We start from the raw sequence: 25,329 nt of genomic DNA, 5'->3' as shown, positions 1-25,329 counted from the left end.
ACGGGGCGGCGTGGCGCCCGCCGGCCGACCTGTCGGCGCTGTCGGTGGAGGAGGTGTCGCGGTGCCTGCGGTTCATCGGGCTGTCCGAGGACGTGGTGAGCTTCTTCGCGCGGGAGCGCATCGACGGCAGCATCTTCGTGCAGCTCACCGAGGAGATCCTGGCCGACGACTTCAAGCTCACCAAGCTCCAGGTCAAGAAGATCATGCAGTTCATCAAGGGCTGGCGGCCCAAGATCTAGCCGGACGCCGGGGTCCCCTGCCAGTCAGTCGGGGCCCGTAGGGATGGACCGGACCTGTGAGCCTCTGGGCTGCGCCGTGGCCCGAGGGCAAAGGGGCAGGGGGGTATTAGACCCCCTCCACCCACAGCGGTGGCCCCACGGCTGGGGCTCCCTGCCCGAGTGGGACGCCGTGTGCACGGGGCTCAGCCCATGTGGGGGGCAGGACGCTCCTGCCTCGGCTGCAGGGTGCCAGCCGCTCCCTGCCTGCCCCCAGTTTGGGGAAGGGGATTCTGGTTTAATGCCTTGTTGCCCGAGTTAAGGCAGGGGGAGCTCCTCCCTGATCCTGCTGGGGTGGTGCTTCCTTCACATTGCTCCCTCCTCCTTCCTGGTTAGCATCTCCCTCTCCTCTCCCAGGGACCCCCCTAAAGCTGCCCCTGAACCTGGGCCTGGCAGGGGGCTGGGGACTTGGGCTGGGTGCTGCACGTGGCACTGGGGCAAGAAACGCTGCTCTCGTGGTGCATGAAGCTGGTGGAGAGCTCCCGGGGCCCAGGACCTGTCTCCACAGCTGCCATGCTGCACACCCATGTCCCCCCAGCCCTGAGCGTGGCTGCCAGAGCCTAGCCCAGCAGGGACTAGGCCCAAGGAGGGTGAAGATGGAGATGGAGACGGTGGGTTGCAAGCCCTGGTCCAGGGCCAGGCTGGGGGCAGGTGTTTCAGTGGTTCACAACAGGGAAAGGTGCTCTGCACCAGCCCTGCAGCGATGCTGGCCATGGCCCCTCCCTGGGCCCCCCCCGAGGGCACACAGAGGTAGGCAAATGCATGGGAAGCCTCGGGAGCCTGCTGTGGCATGTGCCCCTTGCCTGGGAGACGGCTGGCAGAGCCCACCTCCCACCTGCACAGCCTGCAATACGGGAGAGGGTGTGTCTCCTTCTCAGCCTGGCAGAGAGGGGCATGCGTGGGCACCCGCCTGCCGTAGGGCACAGCCCCCTGCGCCCACCCAGTTCCCTCTGGTAATCAGGACTAAAGTGACCCCCAACTAACCCTGGCCCCGCTGGGCCTGACGATAATGCTGCGGGCCCTGCTCCCTTCCCTCCCCCTCGTCTAACCTGGGAGGGTGAGAGCAGCCGGGGCCTGGTGGTGCTGGGCAAGCCTGGGGCATGTTTCTACTGTTTTCACTTAATCCGCGTCGATTAGAGAAATAAACGACCGAGAAAGAGAGCCGGGGGCACCGTGCATGCAAGGAGCGGGTGGGAGGGTATAGCCCGTACCCAGGGCAGGGCGTGTGGACCCAGAGCAGCCCCCTGCCCAACGTCACTGGGGCTGGCCTCCACTGCTGCCCCAGGGACAGGCACCAACCCCCACCCCACAGCAGCCACCTGGGAGCAGGGATCCAGTGGGGCTGACACGGGCAGAGCCAGCAGCTCTGGCTCATAGGCACTGCCCCACCCCTGCACGTGCACAGGGAACTGGCCTCGAACGCTGCAGTGGAAGCTGTTCCCTGCACGGGTTGCGGCTGGCGCCCTCCGCCGCAGCTCCGCCACTGCTGCCAGGGGTTGGCGCTGCACTGCAACCTCAGGGGAGCTGCCTGGGACGCGGGAACTGCCTCTGCGGCCCTGACGCTGGAGACAGGCGGCATCTGAGATCAAAGGAGCTTCCTCCAGGCAGGCAGAGCCTGCGGCTCAAGGCCAAAGCAGCCAGCACAAGTGGGGCTGGTCAGCATGAGACGAGCCCTGCAAAGGGGGCTCAGGGAAAGCGAGATAGCCCCATCCCCAGCCCTGCCTGGTTCTGCCCTGCCACCCTGATCCAGGCAGCCCCACGGCAGGACGAGGGGGTGGGGGAAGGGGAGCTGCCTGGCAATTAGTGACAGGTGGGCAGAGATTTAAAGCCTTTTAGTTTGAATTAAGCTCTCCCCATGGGGGCCCCGTCTGGCCGGCGCAGGATGGATGGGCAATTACAGCAGGGCCCATCTGGCGGCCGAGCAGACAGCAGCGCCATGGCTCCTGCGGACAGATTGATCCATGCCAGAGGTGACCGAGGCAGGGAGGGGGCTTTGTTCAGCCGCCAGCAGCCTGGATGCACAGAGCAGCAGGCTGGCCTTGAGGTAGGGGAGCGCGGCCACCCCCAGCACCCACCCCGGCTGAGCACAGCCCCCTTGCACCCCGAGGCTACGCTGCTGGGCCAGGCGCGCATCACACAGACGGAGTCTGAGAAACCAAGAGCGTGGGGTTTATTGTTGAGCGGGTGCAGTGATGGGCAGAGACACGCAGGTGCTTGGGGCACGGGTGTCCTGGCTCCGCTGGTTGGATGGGCGGCTGCAACACATGGGACTCGGACGCTGGACACAAGGGAGGCTCTTTTGTGGCCCGCCACAAGGGGTGATGCCCAGCCTGGGGGCGGAAGGGGCCACGTGCCCATACTACCGTGGCTGCTAAGGCACTTGGAGGACTGCAGGCATCGAGGGTACCTGTGGCCCCTCCTGCTCTGCCCCCAGCGCTTGCGAGATCCACCTACAGCGAAGCCGCTGCCCTGCCCGGGCTCTGCAGCTCACGGGGACCGTCACTTGTGGAACTTCTTGCCTGGGTCTTTGGCGTGGTCCAGCAGCAGCTGGCAGGGGGTGAACTGGCTTCCATAGACGGCCTCGTACTTCCTCAGGCTGTCCACCAAGCGCCCGGCGCCATGTGCATCTGTGTAGCGGAAGGGACCTGCCAAGGGGACACGGGAGGGTGGCTCAGGAGAGCCCGGCTGGAGGGAGAGGCCTGCAGGGGCCTGGGAGGGTGGCTCTGACCATCAAGACCAAAAGGAGCCTCTAGCAGAGAGGGCACCCCACCCCGACCCCCGCCTTGCTGTTTGCTAGGGTCAGGCTGTGCCATGAGGCAGCTGGCAGCACTCCAGCCTGCGTGCGTGGGGACAGCAGATTTGGGCACCAAAGTGGCTGTAGAAGCTGCCACTACAGAGTCCCAGCTGCACTCAGGGCTACTAATGATCCCAATTGAGCCACTGATACACCCAGGATCCGCCTGCCCTGCTGGGCAGCATCTCTGCTGAAGGGGAGGAGGTGACCACTTCACTCTACACACCTGCAAGGCACAGCTGTGCCAGATCCCCGCCCCCATCCCCAGCTAAAGCTGTAGGCCTCCAAGGCCAGAGCTTCACGGGTGAAGGCAGGGGAGGCGGGGGGCAATGGTCGAATCTCGTAAGCAGAAGAAAAGCAAGGCTGGGCCACTGGCTGCTCTCCCTTGGCCAAGCTCAGAGTCGCACAGGACCCACCCCCTTCCATGAGGTTGAGGTACGACAAATGATCCGCTCCTGCTTTAGGCAGCTGGCTGCACACAACGTGGTGATGTACAGAACAGTCCCTTGGCCAGTCACACGGGCCGAGGCCCTGTGGAGATCCCAATTCCCCCAGAGCGAAGAAGTCTCCATGCTGGGCTCTAAAGCAGAGGTGAGAACCGGGCCCAGCTGCTAATAGGACTGAGATGCGAGTGCCCTGGCTGTGCTGTCTGCACTGTGAAGACCACACGGGGTTGGGGTCCAGCCAAGGTGATGGACATAACCCCTCTGAACTACCTGCCACTCACCACTCCCAGGAGCAGACCACAGGCCTGTCCAGCCCGGTGTCCTGACCCAGTATAGGGGCCAGTAGCTGAGGCCTGGCCTCCAGCCTGTTGCGAATGCCCGGGCCCCGGTGCTTGCTCTTCAGCAGAGCAGTGGAGATGCCCCTGCTTACCTCCCAGGCAGGGCGGGAAGCCCAAGCCAAACACAGCGCCGATGTCCCCCTCCACAGGGTTGCTGAGAATGCCCTCCTGCAGGCACATGACCGCCTCGTTCACAAACCGCGTCACCAGGCGCATCTGGATGTCCTGGTCAGTGGAGCTGCAATGGAGACACGTGCAAGGGTCACTCGGGTAGCCAGGGGACTGGGAGCAGAGGGGGCGTGCAGGAGTCATTCATAGCTCACTGAATGCTCCCAGCCACACTCGTCTGCTGGCCTGAGGCAGGCGGGGAGGAGCCAGGAAGGGATCAGGCTGGAGCAGTACCGGAGCTAGGTCAGTGTCAAGACTGCAAGACCCAACACAAGAGCATGCTGGTCCCCAGCAAGGAAGGCAGAAAACAATCTATCGCAGGGTCCCAAAGCCCCAGGAAGAGCCCAACATGGACTCTGGTAACACAGGCCCACCCCAGTTCTCAAGGGTGCCGGGCTTTCCTGAAGCAACACTGCCCTGCGGCCTGAGCTACCAGCTACAGCCACGGTCCCCTGCCCTCAGCTGGCCAGGCCCAAAGGCTCTGTCAGGAACATAGTGAGTTGATCTTGATGGGGCTGGGTGCCAGGGCCAGGTCCACCCTCTCGCCCCACAGTCTGCGGGGCTGGCATGCGATTTACTTACACTGCAGGGTTGGCTGACAACTTGAACCTGGCCAGGAGCTCATCCATGCCAGAATTGAGGCTCCTGTTCTTCACGCCTTCCTGGTAGATGTAGAAGCCCTTCAGAGCCTTGCGGCCTGCCAGGGGGAAAGGGCACTGGTTACAGGGCAGGTTACAGGGAGAAGCAGCAGCCTCCTGTGGCTGCTGGGACATTTGTCAAGTGACCAGTGGCTCACAGGCAAGTGAGACTGTGCCAAGCCCCACTGCTCCCTAGGAAGCAGCTCCCCTGCTCTCTGGAGAAGGAAGTCAGCAATGTGGGCTTGACCACTTGGTGGAGAAAGAGCAGTAGCTCCTGTAGCAGGGCAGGGGTGGGAGACAAGGGAGGGGGTGCAGATGTCTGCTGGACCTTGCTAAGAAGTGCCCAGCACTGCCTGTCCTTGCTGCCACGAGGGCTGGAGGCCCCAAGACAGAGTGACCCGCTCCCACTGTCCCCACAACCAGCAGACCTGTCCACACTGGTCCAGTCAGCGCTCAGGAGCACAGACATCACAAAGGAGGACAGAGCGACCCGAGCACAGCCCGCAGGCTCAGCATGCTAATACTCCAGCCGGGGCTTGGGTGCAGCTCCTGCTCCCAGACTTCAACGAGGCGCCTGCCTTGGGAGATGGCTCTGCCCCACGTGGCCTTGTGCAGAGGAACAGCAGCCGCTGGCAGGCACCACCTGTCCCAGCCACCTCCTGTCATGGAAGGTCAGAATGACCCGAATACCAGATGCCCCCCTAGCTGCCCACTTGGGCTCCCATACCCCTGCCATCAGGATGGGGCTGTCAACAGGCAGAGAGGAAGAGGAGGGTGCGGCAGGACCCAGTCCAGCCCCGACGTGCCAGCCCCACTTACCCAAGAAGCCCTTCTCCACCATGAGCTTCATCAGCTCAACGCTGCCGCCGCCAAAGCGCTCGCCGAAGGCTTTGCCCAGGTCCTCTGCCACGTGGGCAGCCACATCCACCCCCACCTCATCAATCAGGGTGGCTGCACCCACGGGGAAGCCGAAGCCAGTGGAGAGGGCGTCCAACTTCTTGGGATCTGTGCCTTCCTGCAGGGGGAAGCCACGGGAGGTTACTCAGGAGCTAAAGGCCCTTTGGAGCCTGGAGGAGTCCTGCCCACCCCACCCAGGGACCAGGGCCTGGTAGGCACAGGGGTGCCAAGGAGTACACGCACTTGGGTGTAGCTCTCTTGTGGTTTGATAAGCAGCCTCCCCCCTAGAGCTGCCAGCTGGATAGGCCAGAGGGTCTAAGCCACCCGTACATCACCACCAAGGCTGCAGCAAGAGGTCCAGAGCAGATGCAGGGTGCCTGGCATGGCTTTCCTTACACACACAGGCACACTTGAGTGCTGCATGCCAGTGTGACCTGTCGCTGTCTGCTTCCCCCCCACCCCACAACATTGCCCCAACGCACCTGAAGGACCCGGACCACTTCTGCCAGCATTGGCCCTAGACATCGGGTCGTGTAGAAACCTGGGCCGTCCTGGGGAAGGAGAGGAGCAGCAAAGCAGGTTAGTTCCAAAAGCGCGGCAGGAACAAGGCTCTTCTGCCTGCTGCGAGCGCAGGGGCTGCTGCGAGGCAGGCCAGGAGATGCACCCCGAACGGGCAAAGTGCAACGTGGCACATTTACCTCAAGTGGAACGATGCTCTGTTGTAAGGGCCGGGTGCAGCCAGTTCTTGAGCTGGCTGCCCAGGGAGGTGGTATTATGCCACTTCTCCCCCAGAGAAAATGGGTCTTGTGCCCAGGCCCAAAGGGGCAACAAAAGCCACCAAACTGTCCATGGGTTCATGCTCCATGACTCGACAACCAGGCTGGTTCCAGCTGGACAGAAAACAGCACATGGAAACCTCTGCCAGTGCTTACCCCTGGAGGACAGGGAGTATTTTCACTCTTATAGTTGTGCCCAGCTCCAACTCCCAAGAGCTTAGCACAGTCTGATCGTACCAACTGCACTCGACGCAGGTGGGGCAAGGCTCACTTGAACCCCGTTGTCCGTACTGGGTGTGACAGATGTACAGCAGCAAACAAGCTGGGGGAAGACGTTTTAACACAAAACTGCCCTCAAACAGAGAGGAGGCATTTGCTAAGTCACAGACTCTGCTTAGGGCATTAGCAGAGGGGCCAGACAACCACCAGCTCTGCAGGAGACCAAGGCTGGGAGCACCCCACCGGCCAAGTCTCTTGGCAGGGGGAGCTAAGAAGGCCTGTGGTTTGGGAGCCATATCCTAGTAACTTTTCTTGGTAGTGCTGGAGCCCTGCAAGGGATGAGATCCCACCGCTCCCCCAGGCAGCTGGCTTCACTGCTCTGCTGCTCACAGTAAGGAAGTTCTTCCTGAGCTCTGATCCGACCCTGCCTTGCTGCAGTTTAGCCCGTTGTCTTGTAGCTGCGCTGCGCTGTGCCCTATAGGTGATGGGATTTTTCTGCCCTCTCCAAGGGGTTCCCTTGCTCCTCTGGGTTTGGCACCATTTTTGCTCTGCAGCTCGGACCGTTCCCTTTTAATTCTCTTTTCCCATCCTTCCCCTCAGACACACACTCACCCCTAACCACTTACCTGTCCTAAAAGCCAGGAGGGCCTCACAGCTTGAGGTCACACTCAAGCAAGGAAAGCCTGGAGAACCAAGGGCGGATTTGATAACAGTCTTCAAAGACCGGCAGACCGATTACAGGGGGAATGGAGATGGGCTTTTCTCTGTAGTTGTAAGGGGATAGGACTAGGAGCAACAGCTTCGAGCTGCCGCAAGGAAAACTGAGGCTGGAGATGAGGGGGGACTTTCTGACTCTAATGGGGGTCACGCACGAGAACAGGCTGCCTGAGAAGTGGTGGACTCTCCATCCCTGGACATGCCCAGAGCAGGCTGGAGAGAGACTTGGCTGGGCTGGTTTAGTCAGGCATGGTCCTGCTTTGAGCAGGGGGCTGGACTAGGTGACCTGTGAGGTCCCTCCAGTCTTCATCTCCAAGCTGGCAGGGTAAATGGGAAGGTCCTTGCCCTGACTGTGGGTTAGGAGATGGGAGCCCTGTTCCTCTCAGGCCTTCAGGGCTGTTGGCAAAGGAGGCAGGGGGGAGCCGCTGGAATCCTTACCCCTAAGCTAATCATTCCCGGGCCTTTCAGCCCTGCTTTGACCTCATGGCCATAGAGCTGTGCCTGCATCAGAGCTCCCCAGGCAAGCCCCAAAGGCTTTGGAGCTGCAGCTGAACATGCCGAATCCCCCAGCCACTTCACAGACCCTGGGATCCCGAGTAAAGGCACTTTACCTTGACCACGATGATCAACTTGCCCTGCTTGAGGCCGACAGCCACGGCAGCAGCAGCTGTGTCCTGGGACGTTTTGTCAGTAGTGATGATTTCCAGCAGCTGCATCTTGTCAACGGGGGAGAAGTAGTGCATCCCAACCACCTGCAGGGAAAGGAGAGAAGGCCCAAACTCAGCATTCAGAGAAAGCAGGTCAGGCTGAATTTTGCAACTCTTTGGGTACAGACAGAGGCTGGCCTCATTGGCTTCACATGGGCGGTAAGAGGGCTGTTGTGCTTACAAGGAACGAGGCACTGGTCCAGGAGGAAACTGATCTCTTTCCAGTCTGAATGCGGCACTTTGGGGGCTGAGTCTACAACAATCTACCTGGAAGCAGTTTAGCATCCACAGCAGGCAGCTGCCTTGTGCCAGCATCTTCAGTACGTCCATCCAGCTTCCTCAAATCCGCAAGAAGTTAGAGGCACTATGTGCCCCACAGTAGCAGGCCTGTACTTTGAACAGGCTCTTTGATTTGGGAGAAAGGAAGTGCACAAAGTTCCCAGGAAGCCCAGGGATGCCAAGTATGAGGACTTGACAAGGCCAAAAATGACAAAAGTGAAATAAGCCCTCTACTCAAAGTTTATGCTATATATCTGGTTGAGTTAGTTTGCACATCTACCCTACCTTTTGCTTGATCTTGTCTAGTTAGTGGAGAGACTGAATTTGTCTCAAGCTACTGGTCAATTCAGTGCTTTCTCCTGACTGACAGGCCACCCAAAGGCTCTCTCTGCTACCCCCAGAGTGCTAGCAGCTGCTGAAGGTAGGACTGACCAGGTTATTGCTAGGCGCAGCCATGGGAGAAACAGGGGGGAAAGGGAGGGGAAACTGTTTGTCACTAGGTCTGAAATGGCACCAGTTGGACCAGGAGAGTTTGGGGGAGACAGTCGCTCAGAACTAGCAGGCTTCTAGCAACTCTAGGAACCATGTGACCATTGGGGCAGTGCCGATATCCAGGCTAACCTACAGAGGTGGCCACTGCTTTTGGGGGCCTGGTCTGACCTGAGGGATGGATTTCATAGGGGGCTGAGCACTTCTGAATGCAACCTGTGGGTAACTTGTACCCACCAGAAGCACGTATTTCCAGCACGCGCTGCAATGAGATCACGCAGAGAGAGCAGACAGCCCAGCAAGGGGAACAGCAGCATGTTGGGAGGGGCTGCCCCCAAACCCAACACTTCAGGCCAGCCATTCTCCAGCAGGGAGCCGGGCTCCTTTGTGGAGTGGGGCCCAGAAGGGGAATTTGATTTAACTGCTCTGAGGAAATGGCTCCGCATTTGGGATAATTTCCCCAGGCTTCCTGGAAAAGGAGAGCAGAGCAGGTCTTGGGTAGTTAGCACGAGATGCCCTTGTGCACTCAATTTCAGTAGCAAGAAGCAATCAGAGAAAATCATCCCGTGGATCTTTTTTCCATTCTCCAATAGCAATTGAAGACTTTAAAAAACAAAACAAAACTCTACAGAGGGTTTGCAATGAACATGCTACCTGTACCTTTCTCTTGGGGATTAGGGTCTGGTAGCAGCACTTCCTAGTGAGCCGGGCATGGGGCCAGGAACCCTCATTCCCACCTCAGCTGTGCCACCCACCTGATGTAGGACACTATGTGAGGCATGTGATCTTTAAAAGCAAAGATGTGAAGGGGAGAAAGGTGATGGGACCTAGCGAGCATGCTCTGTGCCTGGGGAACAGGAGGCCAGACCCCATGGATCTGAGACAGCCATCAGCTGTGGAGTGAATTCCCTGGGCTGTAGGCTGGGATTTCTGGAGCTGTTACAGCACTCAGCTGCAGAGGACAAACAGGCGCCTTTCCAGGCAGTCATTTGCGAGTCAAGTGCAACCTCCTTTGGGATCCCCATTTAAGTGGGGCTTTTTCAGCTCTGCCCCTTCTTGGTCAAATGCAGTCATGCAATCAAGCCGTCATGTCTGCAGGCAGCCACGCTTACCACTAATAGCTGCCTAAGTTACAGGCACCTTGTAGGAGCCCTGTAGCCTGCCAAACTAATTAAAGAATATGCGTTAATTAGTTAAATGATCTCCTATTAGTTTTCCATGAAGTGTCATTACACAGGCAATTTATCCAGCCCGGAGATAGAGGAAGCTCATTTGCAAGTTTGAGCAAGGAAACACAATTTGCATGGCAGAGGAGCTGTTCTTCTACGTGTGTCCTGGGAGTCAGAAGGCTGCTGTTCCTGGGACCGAGGGTCTCAGGAAGTTCAGAACTTTGCCTGTATTGAATCAGAGGGAACCCGTGTTCCTGCTACCTCTGACTAACTCTGTCTGGCACAGACAAGCACGCGAGGCATGCACAAGTCCAGGGAACCACCAGACTAAGGGCACACACCACTCCGGTCCTTTGCTGATCGCTGTCTACCCCTCCTTTCTCCTACAAAGTCACTATTTACTCCAGTTCCCCCCCCACTCTTCTCACTGCTTTCCTGCTCCCACACATTACACCTTCTCTGTTTATCCACCACAGGATCAGGTCAGTCCTTTGGTCATGATCCTGAGCTGGGAGCTTTATGGAGCTGTCTCCTTTCAGACAGGTGGGCAGCACCCCCAAGCACATAGCAGTCCCTCCTTCAAGGACACATGCTGGCAGGAAAGGACCTCCAGCTGGCATCTGCAGCTCAACACTCATTTGCTCTGTGAAGCGCGTGGGTTTCCAGGACTTACCTTATCCGGCCTTTTGCTAGCTGCAGCGATCTGACCAATTGGGAGGGCTGAGGTGTTACTGGCAAAGATACAGTGAGGAGGGGTCACCTACAAAGAGAACAGGCACCTTAAAGTCACACACTGCACAAGCACAGAGGCCACAGCCTGGACTCAGGCACTTCCAGGACTGCAAACTTAAGCACCACAGGGCAGATTCATCAACTGGCTCCAAGAGCCCTTGATAAACAGTGAAGCAAGCCCCAGCCCCTTCAAGCAAGATAGAGGTGGAGACAGTTCAGAGATGCTCAGCAGCTCAGGTCTGTGGTAAAGCCAGAGCTACCTCCGAATGCTGAGCTCCAGTATGTGGGGTTATTGCAGCCTTGGGCCCCCGTGTTTCAGCTAGGGGTACAGAGCCCAGTGCGAGAACTGGGCAGGAACATCCACCAACCCACCTGAAGTCACTTGCTCAAGACCATGCCTCTGATGCGTAACTGCCCGCCCTGTTTGTTGCCATCAATGTGAAACTAGGGATGGATGAGGCACCATTCCCACTTCAGTAGTTCAAGGAACATAGCTGAATATTTTTAAGCAGTCCTCAGGACAGGTGAAAAGCTGGACAACTGAGGGCACAGCTCAGCCAAGAACCAGCTCAGTTACCCACCCATGCCAGAACATTGGCATAGGACTGACCTCCAAACCCCACAGGCAGCAGCAGAGTGCTGGGGCTCATGGACCTGTGGCTCCCTGGTGTGGCAGGATCCGGGTGGATGAGGAAATACTCACCGCTTCCACCTCCTTCAGCACTCTGTGCTTGATGCTGATGTCCTCGAACACCGCTTCGATTACCATGTCGGCCTTCTCAAAGCCCCCATAATCTAGCTGCGCCACAAGGTTGCTGAGAATCATGTCCCTCTCAAACGATGTCAGACTCTTCTTCTTAACCTTGCTGTTCAACCTGGGGAGAAGATGCTTTGTCAGTCCTGATGAAGCAGGGCAACTTGGCTCGGCCAGGGAAGCCCTAGCCTTGTACCAAGGGTTCTGGATTTTGGTGTGGCCTTCCCAGCCAGAGCAGGGGCCTTCTTGCTATACCCTCTTCTCCTCCTGAGCAGGATCAGTACCCTTCTGCTGGCTGGCGATCTGTCAAAGGCCTCTTCTGGGCAGGCACTGTTGCTTCAGACTGAAGGGGCCTGATCGAGGTCAGTAGCCTATTGCTTGGAGGGCGAGCACAGTCAGGAGGTGATGAGGGAGGAGGAAGAGCAGCTTTTCTGCAGCTATGATTCTGAACAGATTCCTCCTCTGCCTTTTCTGTGAGCAATGGGGGCTTCCCTGAGGAAGATGCCTCTTCTCTGGATCTTTTGAGTGTATTTTAACCACCTATTTTGTGTACTTTCAGCAGCAGGACATAATGGGTCCCTTGTCCCCCAGCTTTACCTGGCGCAAGCCAGGGTGTGTTTGAGGTTTTGGGTTTTGTGTCTGATCTTCTCACATGAGGGTTTGTTCCCCTCACTTGCACTTAGACGAGCACTTGCTAGGGCTGGTCCTGCCCGAGCAGACGGTTGGGCTAGGCAGACTCCCGAGTCCTGCCAGCCCAACTGTTCTATGATTCTCAAGGCGGGAGCCCAGCTCTTCAGAACAGGGGGGCATCTCTGTCATAGGAAGCACGTGTGGGGCAGAGTACAAGGCCGCAGCCCAGGCCTGGGGGTGCAGGCAGTTGAGTCAACCCGGCTGGTACCTGGCCAGCGTGCGGCCAACTAACCCCTGGTGACCCAAGTGTCACCTTGCCCTAGGTGCCAGGCAAAACCTGACAGATCCTCCTACAAACTTCCAAATGTTATGCAGGTTTGGTTAGTGCACTGAGCTGCATAAAGGACCAGTGGTGTACAGCCTGGGACAGACAGGGAATGGCTCTGAATGCCAACACTGTGGCATGCTCAGGGCCTCCAGGGGATTTGCTATTCCCAGGTTGAGCCTGACAGTGTTCCCTAGATCAACCCCTGTCAGGAAACAGCGCTATGCTGACAGCGCAGGGGAACTGTAGGAGGAACCTCCACACTGCCATGGCAGTGATGGTCAGGTGTCTTCTCACACTCAGCAGAGCTCAAGGAAATGACAGACCAGCAGTCCCGGCTCACCTGGCAATAGGGACCTTACTCCAGACACTTCCCTTGAAGGATGGCTCAGCCCATTCAGCCCAGTTCATTTACCCTTTGAAGATCTGTTGCTGTCCTTTGTCTAATCCTTGTGGGGCTGTGTCCTTCAGAATGGTCTTAAGCCCTTTATCCACTGACACCTGGGCAATCCCAGCTCCCATCAGCCCTGCTCCCAGCACAGCAAGGTGCCTGCAAAAAAGACAACCAACATGGATAGGCATATTAGCTAGCTACTGCTGTCTGTTGAGATGCAGGATGAGCCTGACATGCAGGTGTTGGCATTTACTGGAGGTGGAGATCAGACTGAAGCTAGCCTCATGCAGAGGGGTTATTTTGCAAGAGGCCTCCTGGTATCAGCAGCACCACCCTGCTATTCCCCTCCCAAAGGAAGCCTTTATTTTCTCAAGATAAAGCCAGTCTCAGTGCAGACAGTCCTACTAGCTGCAAAGCCATGCCGTGGTTGCTCACCAGGTCTCTACTGATCTGAACGCCCTCTGGCCAGAAGCCAGCACAGAGCTGAAATCTGTCCCATCTGCCAGACTGTTCCACATTTGTTCCTGCACCATCTTTGGTTGATACCCAATTCAGTTGTGTCCTCACTACACTTACTGTCACACGTTTTAAATGTTGGAAGCAGGTTACAGGACATAATGCGGTTCAGAAATCTGGAGCCAGAGACATAAGCAGAAACAACCTTGCCTCACATGCCTCAGGGCCTCTGATCCACCCGATTAGAGACAGAGACAGCAGCGGGGAACTCGTGTCCGTCTGGGCTGGGTCCTTTGGGAGAATTGACCACTTCCATTCCCGGATCATCTTGTCTCCTTAGCTGGTCCACACCCTCCACACAGGAGCCCTCTGCAGGGAAGCATGTGGCCCCTTGGACTTACCTACCACTGGACTTAGTTGGAAACAACTCCCACGTGCAGAGACACTTATATGAGAGTTAAATGCACCTTGCAGCTGTTGAGCTTAAGGATCTCTCAAAGTGTGTTTAAGTGAACAGAACATGATTCTTGTTCTGGGGCTTGCCATCGGTTTTACACGCCTCTCTCTGGACTCTGCGGATTTAGAGCCTCTGCAGTATGTCTTCAGCTTTCTAACACCTGATTCACTTGAGCAGGCAGAGGCTCTCCTGTTGCCATGTGTGTTCGGAGTTACTCAGAAGACACTGCAGCTCACTCAGTTCGCATCCTATTTTATTCAAGAGCTTTAAATATAGACAAGTCCTTATTGGACAAACCCCCCCAGCTCAGAGGCTAGCAGTCCTCTTCATATACCTTCAACCACAGGCCAAATATCTTGGGCATTATCTGCATATCGCTGTCATTTTACAACACAGCTGGCCTTTTCAAATACCCAACCTGCAATTCATTCCAGGTATTCCGGCGCGCAGGGAAGTCTGTCTCTTCACAGTCACAGAGAGGATTTACCAGGTGTTTCCAAAAGCCTGTTCAGATTTTGGCTGGCATGCTGAGTGAGCATGGTATAAAGCCTCATCAGATTAACATGCAAATCAAGTTTAATCCCGAGAGGATTTCTACCAAGTTTTGTAACGTTCTTACCAATCCTATTAGCAAGTGGGACGCATAGCAACCACAGCTTGCTTTGAAACAGCTAATACAATGCACTGTCCTTCCCTGGAAGGGATCCTGCTAGTCCCCTAACTCAGCTCCTGGTTTGGCATCTGGGATCTAATCACCCCCAGCTGCCACCCCCTGCTTTCTATCCAATGAAGTCAGGTGCTGGGGACCGCCTCCTGTGCAAGACCTGCCCCTCTGACCCAACCCTCTGCCAGCGCAACCTGCATGGGCAGTGCAGGTGGGCAGACTAAGGTGAGGCTACTGCCCAGCATTTCTCCCCAGTAATTCAGCCTTCACACGGGGAAAGCAACACCCCACTAGGACTCGCACCACATGCAGCTGGGCCATGCAGGCCATCAAGGTTCTGAGTTCTGGACCGAGTTGGCCACTTTCATCCTCCAGACAGGCTGGATAGTTGATCTCACTGCAGGCTCAAGTGCCAGCCTGACAGCTGTGGGTCCACCAAAGCACAGCACACCCTGCCACTGCAGGGGAGGAAGCCATTGGTAGTCAGCACAACCCAAGCAGGAGCGTTTGATTAACCTCAGGGCAGACCACCATCTCAAACACATTTGCCCTGGACATGTTACCCGGCCAAGCATCATTAGAAACTTCTGCCATCAAGTGGGGAAACTGTGTGGTGTTGGGGAGTCAGCCTTTTCAGGGGATGGAGGCACTTTCTGGAGACTGGCACTGGTGTGCGTTTCACCTAAGAAACACCCTTGAGGCATCGGAACGGGCCCCCAGCAAAGGTTCTCTCAGCTGCTCCATCATTCAGCCTAGTTTCACTTACTTGACCTCCTGCTTTGGTGTCCCAAACTTGTTCTTCTTGCACAGCACCTGCCCGTGGTAGAGTCCTAGCAGTGCCTTGGATTCATTGGTCATTGCCAGCTCGCCAAATTTCTGAATGAAGCAGGAGAGAATGTCAAAAGGCTGGGCATTTGCATTGGTTAAAAACAGGGCCAACATTTCTGGCATGTACAATAGGACATGGCAGATGCAAGCATTCTGGGTGAGTGCAAGAGGCCAGAGTACTGCCACCCCTCTGACTGCCACAGACCACCCCAACCTCCAGAGGCAGAACAGTGAAGGACGGTCACCACCTGGCAGAGGAGAGATGTTCTGTGGCCCGTGGACGTGACCGGCATGCAACCATGCCTCCCCACTTGGACTGCCAAGGAACAAGTCAAAGGTTACTGCCTCAGAAAGGGAGGCGGTGCTTCCTATAACTAGTGTGTGACCCCAGCTTCACTTGTGCTTTCTACCCTCTGCACAGTGTCCCTCATCCTTTGACCAGCAAGCTCCTTGGTTAGGAATGAAAGCACCTTCTGGGGCCATGCTTCAGCTCAGTCGCAAAGTACTTTCATCTCACTTTTCACCCAGCCCCATCTCTAGCTTGCCTCCTGCTCATGTTGTACCTCTCCCTCCCTTCCTACATCTTGCTTTGGCCTGGGACATCCCTTGGTACATGCCCCAGCAGGTTTGGGGAGCAGACCCCAGGCTGCTGAGCCCAGTTCTCTCTCCTGCCCAGGGCAGGAAGTCGGACTTGATGATCTGTGAGGTCCCTTCCGACCCTACTTCTATGAATCTATGAATAAGAACAAGACTCTTAGTCAGACAAACAATTTCTATGCTTCTACAGGCCAAATCCTCCTCATTTGACAGCTTTTGCTCTCTGTGGCTTTTGGCAGATTGGGGAAGACTGTTGGGACTGCTCATAGGTTTTGGTGAGGATAGACTCTCAAGATCAGTCACAAAACAGGGCAGAATCGGGAAGATAAGGAACACCAGCATGGGTAAAGGATCAAAGCTCACGAGGTTTGAGCCAAACTGATAAATGCAAATCCAACTCTAAGGAAACCAAATGTGCTGCACAGGCTAAAGCAATGGGGAAGGTGCAGTGCGAAGAGCAAACAAGGCTTTATGCATACTGGAAACAGGGTGCCCATAAGAACCTGTACTTCCAACACTAGGGGTAAATTGGGTAGAGTGGTACCAAGAAGCCAAGTGATGTCATCCCTTGCTCTGCAGAGAAGGTAGTGGAGACATCTGCCCAAACTATTTTAACGAGTTAAAGGCACTGAGGGGGTCAATGGGACTGAACCTTATTTGAGGTACCAAGTATGCCGACTGATGTAAGAACTGCAAATAGAAAAGCTGCGCAGATATCAAGAATGTGGTAGGAGCAAACCAGCAAGGATTCTGTGCCCCACACATCTAGTACATTTCTTTAAACAGGCCATAAATTAGCCATTCAAACTGGGGTACATGGTGCTTTGCCAAAGGATATGTGCCTACATTTTAATAAGAAGAACATAAGAACTGCCATATACTAGGTCAGATGCTAGGTCCATCTTGCCCAGTTTCCTGTCACGTGGCTGCAGAGAGTGGAGGCTGAAAGGGAGTGAACAGGGTATGACCAGGGTTTTTTCCACTGTTCCTCTCTCACTTGCAGCCTCCAGCATTTAAGGTCTGATGATGGTCAGCATGTGGCAAGCAATGGCACTGCAACACATTGTCACTGTTGACATGTTAAGGAATGAATATGCAGATATGGTGGGTGTAGTTGATAAGAGCAGCCATTTTTTGCAGCTAAAAGGGTAGGTGGCCAAAAGAGCTTAAAAACCACTGAATTAGAGAACTAAACAATCTAGACTTTCAAATGCATCTCACAGCATCCCACATGAGAAGAACTCTTAAAAGAAATAAAATAAAACAAACAGGCAGCCAGAGGGTGAGAGTAAAGTCCTATTCTAGTCCAAAACTAGAGTGAAAGCGAGTGGCCAATTTTTAACACTGAAAGGGGCACCCTGCTGCTAACCTAAGGGTTGGTACATGGATTGACATCAAACAAAGACCTAAACATAGTCTACAGTGTGATGCAGACGAGTACAGATGAGAACATTCTTAAGCGATTCAAGAGGTTGGAACAACAAAAGTCCTAAAAGGCCTGGTGAATGGACCTGATGTGAATGAATTCAGCCTTGACACAGTGCGAGGAGACTGGTGTTGAAGGGCATTTGCATTCCACATTTACATTACTGGATCCAAAGTTACCTGCAGCTAGTCAGGACAGAGACCTAAGCATCGTTGTGGACTACTCAGCACCTGCCCAGTGCAAAGCAACAACCAGAAAACAAAAGAAAAAGTGTTAGGATGTATGAGGCAAAGAACAGGAACTAATGACACAGTATTAGAGCGCTGTTCAGTTCAAGCCATATACATATCTAAAAAGTAGGCTGACTGGACATACTTCAATGAGCAGATGGAGAGGAGATACGGTGGAGAAATGTGAAATCATGACGGGCATGGAATAAGTACGTGGGCACATCTATTGTCCATCTCACAGAAGGAAAACAGGTAATGAAATGGAAGAAGTGTTTTAAAAGAGCAAACTCTGCATGATGAATAAGACACCTGCAACACTTGCTACCACATGAGACGCCAATTTACCACACCACACAAAACCAGATTAGTGAATAATTGGGATTACCTTGGCTGGGGTGATGTGGTTGAAGCTGGTTCAGCTTTGAGCAGGGGGTTGGACTAGCTGTGACCTCCTGAGGTCCCTTCTAACTCTCATTTTCTGTGACTCTAAAGATACTTAATATTGTGGATAAAAGCCCCTCATCTAAAGGGAGTGAGCCCTTCTGCCTTAGGCATGATGCAACCACTAAAGTTATTCCCTCAATATCCAGCAGAGGATTTGCTGCAACTTCCCGGAGTCACCTGTACTGGCTCCAGCTGGGCAGGAGACCAGCCTCATGTGGGACAGGAAACTACAGCAACTCCTCACCCCAGCAGTGTTCTTGGCAAGCAGCACTTGACTACTTTACTAGTCTATCACAGTTCCTACTACCCAGAACAGCAGGCTCTTTGACCAAACCAAGAATACCAAAAGTTTATTATTTTAGTGCTTTAAAGTATATAACGCATGAGGGGAAAGGAAGATGCATGTCCAATCTACTCTGAAAGGCAGCCCACATCACCGGCACCCTCCTAGGACATCCCTCGGAAGACCACCTTCCCTTGCAAGTGGGAACTCCCTTGCAACGAAAGTTGTAGTGTTTTTACCTGAGATTCAATGAGGTAGCCAGCCTCCTTCCCCTGGTCAAGGCCAGTCTTTACAACCTAGCCAAAGAGACACATGAAGGCTGTTTAATTCCATACAACATTATTCCTGTTATAACAAAACAATATATGAAGAGTCAACAGGATGTCAGCCTCCTTCTCCCAACTCCCCCAAACCTATTCTGTGTGATATCCTTTAAAGCCTTGGGCTTCCGTTCCATGTTTTCCAAGGAAGATTTCACTCTAAAAGGCCAGAAGAATTACAAAGCAGACCTCAACCATAGCTCCTGCTGTGACTGAAGCCCAGAGTTTCCAGACTACAGGGCTGTGCACATCTGCTCAAGGTCAGCTCAGTCACTATATTTGAGATTAGGAAGGAATTTTACCCCATGGTCAGACTGGTGTAGACTAGACTGCAGGGATTTTGCCTTCCTTTGTAGCATGGGACGTGGTCCTGTCTTGGATCTCTCAAGTGCATTTTAACAACCCTTGTAGCAGCAGAACGCTGGCCTCCATTGACCTCCTACTCTGCCTGTGGCAAGTTGGGGTGTTATATCCTGTAGTTGTGCAAATGACTGACTGTAGTTTTAGTAATAGGTCAGACAAGGATTTGTACAGAATTGTTTGGATAGGGATGACCCTGCTTCAGGCAGTGGGGTCAACTAGATGACCTCCGGAGGTCCCTTCCAGCCCCACTGCTCTACGACTCTAAATCTGCCAGTTTAATCAGAGAAGCAGCTTCAGATAATGGAATTGTTTCTGGAGGGTGGAATTTAATTTGGGGTTTCAGGTGTTTGCTGCTAACTGGCCAGCAGGTGGAGCTGAAAGGTTTGCATCCAAGAATAAATTCAGAAGTTAGCAACCTCTTGGACCATTTCTATTTGAAAAGTTTTAAAAGATTTACTTGCAGGGAATTTTTCCAAAGAGTCTGAGTTGCTTGGGAATCTAACTTGCCTTGGCTTTCTGGAGAGCTAGCCATTGGATAGTACTGTCCTGCTGGTGCGGCATTAAGAAAAAAACCTTCTAATCAAGTTAAACTAAAGGCAATTTAGAAATCTTGTATTTAGCCTCCTGCTCTCCAGGCTGGTTCTTGTAGCAGCTATTATTGTAGCTTATGCTTGATTTGGAATTTGTTTCCTTTTGGAAGCTACTTTAATCCCAGCAAACCTGCAGTCCACAGCCTGGATTGGTCAGCCTGGAGGTTAAGTGTTTAGAGGTGTGGCCATTTTAATTCTTGAAGCATCCGCTGTTTTAGGTGCAAGGGGAGACCCATCTGCCCTTGGCAGAAGCTATGTTGTTGTAGGCCCGGTCTCGGGTACCAGAAGTGCTGTGAGCCTCAATGTGGTGGTTACCTCGATGATTTTCAGGGGTGCGGGGTAGAGACCTTTGGTTTGCTTCTGCACTCTCTTCTCCACCATCTTGTAGATCTGTTGTCTCACAAATGGAATCGAGACGGCGAAGTCCGTCACCTCTGCAAGACAGCACAAGGCAACACCCTTCAGAAGCCCAGCCTTCATAGGGCTGCCTAGCTAGCTGAATGGCATGAATGCTACAGCTCTCACTGACGTTCCCAACGGAGGGGGAGCTGCTCATCTGAAACACAATTAGCTGTAGCTGGCACAGGAGCGATTGGCACACAGGGCACTTAGAGCGGAACTTTCTTACAATCCACTCCACTGTGATAAATTCCATTTAAGGCCAAAGCCTGCTTCTATTGAAACCAATGGCAGAGCTCCAAGTCGCTTCAATGGGGCAGGATTTCATGCCTCACAGGATATAATGCTTTCCTCCACTCTGCCAGAGGATTGTGTTAGAAGTAGGTAACCAAGGCCCAGATCCAAAGCGACAGTGGCAGGGCAAAGCTGCTTGTTCCCACGCTTAATTATGCACCCGATGCCCGAGATGGAATTCCTAAACCTGTGGGCCTACCATTTAAACAGTGAGAGCTCAGCCTGGAGTAGGATTCATGACAGCTGATGCCCAGACTGGGGGCTGCCAGTGACCCAAATCCCATTTTACCTATTAGGTATCTAAGTGCTACTTTGACCCTGGAGCCAAAACAGGCTCAGGCTGGAATGTCTGAATGATCTCTTCCCCAGACTTGGGCACATGCAGAACTGGCATTTCATGGCCCCAAGCCACCACTTGGGCTTCACCACACCAGGCACCCCTTTGTGCAGTGAGCAACTGGCTTGTTCTGGTCTTTAAGACCCAGTCGGTGGTGATGGGGTCTCACGTAGCCTAATACAAAGTAGCTAGTGGTTAGAGCACGCACCTGCCCAAGATGCAAGCGATCTTGATTCAAACTCCCTTCTAAGTTTGAGGGAGTCCAATGTCAACCCCCCAGGACTGCCACGGGTGGGCAAGGTTGTACTGAGCCCCCTCCATGTTTAAAGCTGGGCTATAGCAGCAGGGAGCAAGCCCAAGGGATGAAGCATCTACTCCCGAGTTCCCAGTCCCTGCCAGGCACTGTATACAATGATTCTAACATGGGGTGCTCAAGTCCAGCCCACTGGGTTGTCTTTGAGCCCAGAAATTTGCCAGTGGGGGAGTAGTGGCACCACTCCCCTGCTGCCATATTTCCAAGCCTCATGTGCTAACATCAGGCCCCAGGTGGGCCTGCCTCGCATGCTAGATTTGGCCCACAGACTGCATCTGACCCATGGACCAACTTGGCACCACTAATCTGGTCTGCAGAGCAAAAACACTGGGCTCCACTGCTCTAAAGCAGCATACCTACCCAGCAGGTTTCCTACTTTCTGGGCATATGCTTTTACCACTAGGCTGCTATGTAAGAGGCAACCCCTCTCCCTGCCCCCAAACTGTAGTTTGAATGGAGGTAGCCCCGAGTCCAAGACTCAACGACATCAGGTGTTTTTAAACATGGTCTAAGCACACAGAGCAGATCAGGCTCCGCTAATGGTTTGGGCATATTTGTCACTCCCAACCTCTGACTCCTAACCACATGGCGCTGTGGATTTGTGCTGCCACCATGTATGTGCAGTACCTGAACTGCAGGACCCCACGTAGCTTTTCTAGCAAAAGGGTAGGCACTTAGTGGGTCTAGATGTGATGGGTTATAGTCAAGATGCCCAAGAGCCGGTATCCTGGACTCCACTACCTGAGTTTGGTCAAAGTCCCCTTTGAGGTACCCAAGTTGCTTGTAACTCTCACCCTAAGTGTTTTTCTAAACAGGACCATAGCAGGATGGGACCTATATTTCCTCTTTGCTCAATGTGAGTATAGCGTGCATGTGAGACCATGTCTCTGGAAGGCGAAGCTGAATCAACTCGCTACAATCCACTGAAGATGAGCTCAGGGCTTAGATACTTACTCTGAACCAGCCCTTTTTGTTTTTTAAGAGAGACAGTCTTATTGGCCAGTCCTCTGGCAAAGTCAATGGCAACCTCCTCCAGGTACTCGATTGTTCGTTCTTCTGGGCTTTTTACACCGGGCCCTGTGGGCAGAGAGGATGGGGTCTTAGGGTGGAGATACAGCAGAGTAACACATGGTAGGCAGATTTCTAATGGGAAGGAACAGCTCTCTCCCTGCTGGGAGACAGACCCAATGGACACATCCATTGCTGCTCCCGACTGCTCTGTTCCAGCCTGCAGGGTTACCGGTTACTGGAAAGAGAAGTCAAGGGCAGAAGGGCTGAGTAAGTTGCTTTACAGAAGGCTTTAAACAGACATTTAACTCCAGCACTAGGGCACCAACACAGACACACCAGCATCAACAATGGGCATATTACCCGTTATTCAGAACTCAAATCTCAGTGTGGCTTTTGGTAGTGGGGTCTGACAGGCACATTCTCCTAGAAGACTGATTCTCAAGACTTGAGGTACCTCTCAAAATGCAGCAATATCCCATTTAAAAAACTGCTGCATTTATTCGATTCCAAGATGAGGCCCTGTCCCCCTCCTATTTGACACAGAGGAAAAAGCCCTCATTTTGGAATTGTGTATGGGAAAGAAGGGCAGGAGACTGTTGCGGCTCTAGCTGCAGCCCTGACCCCAGGTAAGGGGTCAGGGCTGCAGCTGCTGACTGCTCCCTCCTTGCTGGCTCTGCATCCCACCATCTCCTTACTGCAGCCTTTTCTCCCACATCTTCCACTGCCCCACCCGTGGAGCCTCTGTTCCCTGCCTGCTCCCCCCTGACCCCCGACCCCTTACCCTTGTTCTGGGCCAGCAGGCTCCATCCATGATGCAGCCTGGGGCATGGAGCACGGCCCCAGCCTAGGTGTTGCAGCAGTTCTGGTCCTACCCATCCAGTGACTGACATGAACACTTCCTTCCCAAGAGCTGTCCCTTGCTCTAGTGAGTCTCTTATTCCCTCACCCTTCAGTCTTGCGGGGAGCCAAAAGCCAAGTGAGGCATGCTCCGCTGACTATGGAGTTAAATACTGACTATGGAGTTAAATACCCTGTCAGCAGAGTTCTGGGAATAGAGTTTGTCTCCTTGGGAGTCCCCTGTCACCGGCAGAACAAGAGTGACACAATTATAACTTAGTATTTTCTCTGTGGTCATAGGGGATAGGACTAGAAGTAATGGCTTCAAGCTGCAGCAGAAGAAATTTAGCTTGGAGGCTAAGAGGATCTTTCTGACTAGGAGGGTGATCAAGCACTGGGGCAGGCTGTCCAGTGGAATCTCAAATCACTGGACTTTCAAGAGCAGGCTGGACACACGCTTGCCTGCAACGGTTTAGTCAAGGATGATCCTGCCTTGAGCAGGGGGTTGGGCTAGATGCGACTGCCCGACCAACTTTCCCATGACCCTATCACTTCACTGTCTCCTGCCAGGACAGATCAAAAGAGAAGTATTGTGCTCATTCCCACTTGCCTGTTCATGGGCAAGGGGCTCATGTAAGCTGTTTAAACCTTAATTAACAATGCTGTTTCCAGTCCCACTCAAACTTCAGTGATTAAGCTACTGTCTGTTCCATTTGCATCTTAATATTAAGAAGGACGAGCTGGTCTCAACTTCCTTCTCATTTATAAACTGATCTGCTGCTGCTGAGCGACCCATGGTGGGCCCAAGGATCTGACTTCATGGCAGTTTCTTGCTCTGTTGAGTTTCTCTCCGGTCACTTTTCAGAATGACACTACATTTGAAGAGTGAGCAAGTATCTCTTTGCCATACCGCCCAGATTATCTCGGCCTATTGTAAAGGCAGTGAAGAGCTGCTTGAAATCACAGCTTGTGAACTACATAAATATATGGAGTTTCCTTACAAACCAAATGATCTGAGCAGCTCTAGCAATGGTTTTGGCTTCCTATGAGTGGAAAACTGTGCCAGTATCCCTTTTCCTGAACAGACTACAATCCCGGTGCCTAAGCAGGTGCAGCTCTAGCTGGAACACTTCAAAGAACAATTATGGAAAATTTCTACACAAAAAGGAAGCAGCAGCTAATCAGGGGCAATTCAATTTCTCATGTCCATCTGGCAAGAGGACAGACTTGGGTGATATTTAGGAAAAACTTGTACAGAAAGAACCCCCCACCCCGTCCTCCAAACTGCCCTTCTTTAAATAGAATCTGTCTTCTTAGAATTGATCCCACTCCCAAAAACACAAAGGTTTAATCCTGTGAAGATGCTGAGGGTCTCTCCCCCCAGTTCCTGCACTGAGAGAACTTTATCTGGATGCAATGAAGAGCATGACCAGTGGGCAGGGACCTACTTAAATTGCTGTTTCGCATTTTTTGTGGAAACTGTGAAAAATGGGGATCTTCACAAAAAATAGTGCTGGCTGCAATCTCCCGTGAATTAACCCCCCAAAATGTTTCCTGGAATACAAAGATTTAGATTTAAAATGTAATAGTTAGATTTATAATATTATGGCAATTTATATGATATTTCCAAGGAACGTGCAATTATGCAGTTTTTGCCTCTTAGCCAATCAGTGGTGAAGGACAGGGCCTCCAAGGCCCCTCTGCCAATCAGCAGCCACAAGCAGGCTGCAAAAAACACTCTCACCACAACTTAAGTAGGTCCCTACCAATGGAAGCTACTAGGCTCACCGGCATGTTTGACTGCAGCCAGTTTGCGAGACTGAATGCCTGGCAGTGCTAGGGTTAGTGCATCTCTGCCCCGAAGCCTCAAGTCAGTAACAGTAAGAGCAGTATCTATACAGTATAAATCCAGGCCTCAGGGGACCTCCTGCCTTTAGCAATCATGCTCTCCTTTCAACCAGACAAGGATGCAGGGGCTTATCTGACTTCAACTACTCACACTAAAGGAGTCCCTGGTCCACCCTGTATTCTACCCTTTGCAATTCACTTGGCTATAAATGGTCAAAGTAAAACATTTCCAGGCTTTCACTCCCCAGCTAAATTGCACTGCACAGATCATTCCCTATCCTCAAAGGAGAATTAGTGGGGAGTAACTTGAAGACAATTCTTGTGCCTTTGCATCTGACCTAGTGGGTCCACCAGCTGATCAACCAGCCCCATCTTCTTGGCTCTGTCAGCACGGATGTTTCTCCCAGTCAGCATCATGTCAAAGGCAGCAGGAAGCCCCACCTAGAAGGCAGACAGAGGGTGTCAGCACTAGAGACAGCCATGTGGAGTGAAGGGACTGCTGTGGTCTTCACTTACCATCGCTGGCAACCTCTGAGTGCCCCCCGCCCCAGGGAGGAGCCCCAGTAATACTTCAGGTGTGCCCAAGACTGTTTTCCTGTCCTTTGTTGCTATTCTGTATTGACAGGCGATGGCAACCTGGAAGCAAGAGACAGAGATGTAACAAATACAAGTAGGCTTTTCACTGGCATCTGGTGAAGGAAATGCTAAGAGCTCAACCTGCCCTAGCTCCATAGTTTCATAGTTGGTTGGGTCGGAAGGGACCTGAGCAGATCATCAAGTCTGACCCCCTGCCATGGCAGGAAAGAGTACTGGGGTCAAACGACCCAGCTAGGTGATTATCCAGCCTCCTTTTGAAGACCCCCAGGGTAGGAGCCAGCACCACTT

At 53.5% G+C, this 25,329-nt stretch overlaps 2 protein-coding genes across 2 annotated transcripts in view; one reads left to right on the top strand and one right to left on the bottom strand.

The window, feature by feature from the left end:
• Nucleotides 1-239, top strand: part of GAREM2 (GRB2 associated regulator of MAPK1 subtype 2) — a 13,742-nt gene extending 13,503 nt beyond the window's left edge. Inside the window, exon 6 of the mRNA XM_006032378.1 lies at nucleotides 11-239. Within this exon, the coding sequence (XP_006032440.1) occupies nucleotides 11-239 (229 nt within the window). The remainder of the gene's footprint in view (nucleotides 1-10) is intronic.
• Nucleotides 240-2,428: 2,189 nt separating this feature from the next.
• HADHA (hydroxyacyl-CoA dehydrogenase trifunctional multienzyme complex subunit alpha) overlaps nucleotides 2,429-25,329 on the bottom strand; it is a 40,068-nt gene continuing 17,167 nt past the window's right edge. Inside the window, exons 6-20 of the mRNA XM_006032360.1 lie at nucleotides 24,961-25,080; nucleotides 24,783-24,885; nucleotides 21,703-21,825; nucleotides 19,721-19,839; nucleotides 18,372-18,428; nucleotides 15,091-15,200; nucleotides 12,769-12,903; nucleotides 11,348-11,519; nucleotides 10,586-10,672; nucleotides 7,880-8,020; nucleotides 6,039-6,107; nucleotides 5,479-5,674; nucleotides 4,604-4,718; nucleotides 3,946-4,091; nucleotides 2,429-2,920 (exon numbers count right to left, since the gene is read on the bottom strand). Of these exons, the coding sequence (XP_006032422.1) occupies nucleotides 2,775-2,920; nucleotides 3,946-4,091; nucleotides 4,604-4,718; nucleotides 5,479-5,674; nucleotides 6,039-6,107; nucleotides 7,880-8,020; nucleotides 10,586-10,672; nucleotides 11,348-11,519; nucleotides 12,769-12,903; nucleotides 15,091-15,200; nucleotides 18,372-18,428; nucleotides 19,721-19,839; nucleotides 21,703-21,825; nucleotides 24,783-24,885; nucleotides 24,961-25,080 (1,839 nt within the window). The 3' untranslated portion in view covers nucleotides 2,429-2,774. The remainder of the gene's footprint in view (nucleotides 2,921-3,945; nucleotides 4,092-4,603; nucleotides 4,719-5,478; nucleotides 5,675-6,038; nucleotides 6,108-7,879; nucleotides 8,021-10,585; nucleotides 10,673-11,347; nucleotides 11,520-12,768; nucleotides 12,904-15,090; nucleotides 15,201-18,371; nucleotides 18,429-19,720; nucleotides 19,840-21,702; nucleotides 21,826-24,782; nucleotides 24,886-24,960; nucleotides 25,081-25,329) is intronic.

The sequence above is a fragment of the Alligator sinensis genome, unplaced genomic scaffold, assembly GCF_000455745.1.
Source record: "Alligator sinensis unplaced genomic scaffold, ASM45574v1 scaffold8_1, whole genome shotgun sequence".
Classification (NCBI taxonomy): Eukaryota; Metazoa; Chordata; order Crocodylia; family Alligatoridae; genus Alligator; species Alligator sinensis.
Note: the sequence above shows the minus strand (reverse complement) of the source record. Positions and strands in the feature narration are given on the sequence as shown.